Below are 4,650 nucleotides of genomic sequence, written 5' to 3' on the forward strand. Positions count from 1 at the left end.
GTACGTATATATTGAATGGTGCGTATATATGTGTGTATATTTTCTAAAGTAGTATATATTTAAAGTATACATGTGTATATGTTTTAGAAATTAGTATATAACTATATATTGTGTGTGTGTGTATTGTAGTATATGTTTTATTTAAAGTAGTACATCTATTGAATGGTACGTATATATGTGTATATATCTTCTATGGACATATATATTTAACGTATACATGTATATATGTTTTATTAACTATATATTTAGTGTATGTATATATTGTACTATTGTAGTATATATATATTGTAGTATATATTTTATTTAAAGTAGTACATATATTGAATGGTACGTATATATGTGTATATATCTTCAATAAACGTATATATAACGTAGACACATGTATATGTTTTATTAACTATATATTTAGTGTGTGTATATATTGTACTATTGTAGTATATATATATATATCGAAGTATATGTTTTATTTAAAGTAGTACATCTATTGAATGGTACGTATATATGTGTATATATCTCCTATAGACGTATATATTTAACGTATACATATGTATATGTTTTATAAATGTTATATATATCATTATATTGTAGTATATGTTTATTTAGAGTAGTATATATATTTAACTAACGTATATAGTCGTATACATGATTACATGTGTAATTGCGTATATGTATTATGTGTATATATTTTTTAAATTCTAATGTAGTATCTAATATATATATATATATAGTGTATATATATTGTTTAACGTATTTAAAATATATATAGGTGGGTGTATATAGTGTATATTGGAGAAAAACTTTTTTTTTTTGTTTTTGATCGATTTTGACCGGATTTTTAACCGGTTTTGACCGGGTTTAGGTGGGTTGAACCGGGTTGGGTTAAGTGGGCCGGTTCAAGGTTGTTTTTAAAAATTTTACTATTGGACCCGAAATCGGATCGACCCGTTTAACCAGGCCCGGATCCGGACCGACCCACAACTCGACTATATTTCACGATCAATTCTGGATTGACCAGGTCCAGCCCACTTAACACTCATAGTATAAATATGATTATTTAGAGTACATTGAAACGATGAGTTTTATTGCCATTACCATAATCTATAACAAAAGTTTTGGTAAGAAAAAAATTTGCAAAATTAGGGAAACGTCATCATCACCAGTTTAGAAAGAACCAAAAATGACTAGAAAAATAGAGGTAAGTGACTAAATGGTGAAAAGCATTGCCACTTGTCAAACAATTAGAGATCAATAGAAAAATAAAAAATTCACAACAATCATGTAATTATATATACTATAGAAATTATGGTTGTGGATGGTATTGAATGGTCGGTGTGCATTGTCTTTCTTCAATGAAACTCCACTAGTTTTGTCTATGTTTGATTATTGAAAAAGTTTGTCGCTCACTTCTCACTCTCATAATTAATAATAATGTCATTGATTTTTTTTTTAAAATGAATTTTCTAGATGGATAATCTTGTGATCAAGAGCAAACATGATAAATTAAACCGAAAATTAGAGGCTTTTGTTTAGGGTTAGGGTATTCTAGAATTAATAATGTCGTTTGTGATCTGATTTTTTTGATTGCTATAGCAAGATATTGATATAGAAAATATATGATATTACATAATATAAAAGTCGATGATCAAAGAAAATCAAGCTGTTATAATGGATATTATAGAAGATGATTATTATGCAGAGAACTAAACCAACATACCAAGGCAATTTGCTTTTTAAGAATGTTACTACATCTTTTTTTATGAATATTTGAAAGTTGTAAGTAGTGTCACTATTGAGCATTAATGATAAAGTGAACTCTACAAGTAGAACACGCACCTAATAGATGTGACTCCAATTTTTGAGAGTAATAAGTATATTGAGGTACAAGTTACAACGTTATATGAAAAAAGGAAGAATGATTCATTAGGAATTTGGGGTGGGGTGTGGCCTATAGCTATAAGGTTCTTTAATTTCTCCTACCTAACCAATTGAAAATTTTGTTTGGTACGAATTATAATTTATATACATTGATTTCATAAAAAGTATAAGGCTTTTTTTCTGATTGAAGATGGGGTCTTAGATGGCAAGATATGAGTGGTTGAAGGAATCAACAACGTCGGCTGAGTTGGAATGGACGGTGGTGTTTATTTGTTTTGAGTTTTTTATCATACCATCAAAATCGGTATTCGACTCAATTAAATTCAAATTTATAATATCATATCAAGGGATAAAATACTCTCGATCTAAAATTATTTGTAGAGCCTAGAGGTATATTGTAGAGATATATCTTTTTATCAAATACAAAAAGTATAATTAATTGTAAAATAAGAGTAATGGTCATACTAACAGTCTAAAGTGAATTTCTTGTAAAGAGTAATAAGTGTAATTTGAATGTCTAGATCAGGGTCTTTGATATCACAACTCATAAGTCATACCTCTTCCAATTTTACCACTACCAGATTGAAATGAAAATTAAGAACGGATTCAAAATTTAAAGTTAGTGAAATATTATTCAAGCTTTGGATATAAAGTTATCTTTATTATTTGTTTTATTCAACCGTAGACTTTTTTCGAAATAATTCCACGTTTAATTAGGTCCCAACGTGGATAACGAATAATGCATACCGGGTGGCTATGATTTGGGGTCATTGAACCATATGGAAAATGCAAGAAATTGGGAGTGAGTATTATGGGGCGGCAAATGATAAGTTTGATAAATTATTGATCAATCAAATAGTATTTTTGTACAGCTAATATTATATTTACAACTCCATAAATACCCCATCACACTTCACTAAACTTCACCACACATCCAAATATACAAACATTATAATTTCTTGCTTAAAAATGCCTAAAGACGTTGAAGTTGGCACTGAATATGCACCAAAGGACTACCAAGATCCACCTCCAGCACCCTTAATTGATCCTGAAGAACTTGGTAAATGGTCTTTTTATAGAGCCATTATTGCTGAATTCATCGCCACATTGTTATTCCTCTATATCACTGTCCTTACTGTAATTGGCTACAAGAGCCAAAGTGCCACTGACCAATGTGGTGGTGTCGGCATTCTTGGAATTGCTTGGGCCTTTGGGGGTATGATATTCGTACTTGTTTATTGCACTGCTGGTATTTCTGGTGGACACATTAACCCTGCTGTCACATTCGGGCTTTTCTTGGCCCGAAAAGTATCGTTGGTTCGGGCCATTATGTACATTGTGGCTCAGTGTTTAGGAGCCATTTGTGGTTGTGGGTTGGTCAAGGCTTTTCAAAAGGCTTACTATTTTAGGCATGGTGGTGGTGCTAATACATTGAATGATGGATATAGCACTGGTACTGGTTTGGGTGCTGAGATTATTGGCACTTTTGTTCTTGTTTACACCGTCTTTGCCGCTACTGATCCTAAGAGAAACGCCAGAGACTCTCATGTTCCTGTAAGTATAACTCCGCGATATCAAATTTATTACTTGGTAGTACTAATTTTAATGTCAATTTTGATGGTTTGATTTGATTAATTAAAGGTATTGGCACCACTTCCAATTGGATTCGCGGTGTTCATGGTTCACTTAGCAACAATACCTGTTACTGGAACTGGTATTAATCCTGCTAGGAGTTTTGGGGCCGCTGTTATTTATGGCAAAGACAAAGCCTGGGATGATCAAGTAAGCAAATCACATATTCATTAAACACATAATATATAGACAGACACCTGAACTTTATATCGTTGGCAACTATATTTTGAGAGATTAATTAAGTTTTTTGTTGTTAATTGTGACAGTGGATATTCTGGGTGGGACCCTTTATTGGTGCTGCAATTGCTGCATTTTACCATCAATTTATCTTGAGGGCTGGAGCTGTTAAAGCACTTGGTTCATTCAGAAGCAATGCATAATCATATCAAGAATTTCTAGTTGGGAGGCCTATGAAAAATGGAGTCAAATTAAAGAATGGTCAAAATTTCCCACTTAATATGGGATATGATGCATTCCATTCAAGAAACTGTATATAAGTATTTGGGAGAAGTCTTCAAATTATGTTTTCTTATGTTATTAGAGTTGTCTTGGCTATTTGGCATTTTTTAAAAATGTGCCAAACATCGTCATTGCTGCTTTTCTAGTTGTTTCCCTTTCTTTTTTGTGTGTGTTTATGTAATTTTCAATATGCTTGATTTGGGCATCCAAATAATGGAATGAGCAAGGCTATATTAGCTATTTATCTTTCACCCTCTTTGTTCCCAAATTAAAATAAGCATCACTATACAACTTTATTCTGTTCTAGTTTTCCTATGGTTAGTTCTGAAGAACTCTTGCATCTCCATTCTGTTCTAGTTTTCCTATGGTTAGTTCTGAAGAACTCTTGCATCTCCTAATCAGAAGTTTCAAATTTGAGTCTTGAGTATGAAGAAAATTTGTTAGAAGGAATATTCGTTAGGTCATCAATAGAATGTGAGGAAGAGAGAATCCTGTATCGTAGGGATTCCCCCAGCCCACCCCCACCACCGCCGATCTTCATTTTGTTTTTGAGGCTAAGATCTATGTCCTTCTTCGCGTAACTATGATCTTTGATAGACATACAAATTGGAGGCGTGTCCAGTTTCCCCTATCTCAAGGATGGTACCTTAAAATAAAACACAAAGTAAATAGTATCTCGACTTC

General features: G+C 32.2%; 1 protein-coding gene across 1 annotated transcript; it reads left to right on the forward strand.

The window, feature by feature from the left end:
* Window positions 1-2,247: 2,247 nt before the first annotated feature.
* LOC107843077 (aquaporin PIP2-1) lies at window positions 2,248-4,217 on the forward strand. The gene is made up of 3 exons (XM_016687244.2): window positions 2,248-3,429; window positions 3,517-3,657; window positions 3,774-4,217. Exons 1-3 carry the CDS (start codon window positions 2,845-2,847, stop codon window positions 3,885-3,887), a joined length of 840 nt encoding a protein of 279 aa, XP_016542730.1. The 5' UTR covers window positions 2,248-2,844; the 3' UTR covers window positions 3,888-4,217.
* The last annotated feature ends 433 nt before the right edge of the window (window positions 4,218-4,650 follow it).

This window comes from Capsicum annuum, chromosome 9 (assembly GCF_002878395.1).
Source record: "Capsicum annuum cultivar UCD-10X-F1 chromosome 9, UCD10Xv1.1, whole genome shotgun sequence".
NCBI classification, from domain to species: Eukaryota; Viridiplantae; Streptophyta; class Magnoliopsida; order Solanales; family Solanaceae; genus Capsicum; species Capsicum annuum.

What these genes read in the sequence shown, in the direction of transcription:
- LOC107843077 (XM_016687244.2), top strand. Translation starts at nt 2,845, where the DNA reads ATGCCTAAAGACGTTGAAGTTGGCACTGAATATGCACCAAAGGACTAC. An exon ending in CCAGAGACTCTCATGTTCCT is followed by an intron (nt 3,430 to 3,516) that starts GTAAGTATAACT and finishes GATTAATTAAAG; the next exon opens with GTATTGGCACCACTTCCAAT. An exon ending in ACAAAGCCTGGGATGATCAA is followed by an intron (nt 3,658 to 3,773) that starts GTAAGCAAATCA and finishes TAATTGTGACAG; the next exon opens with TGGATATTCTGGGTGGGACC.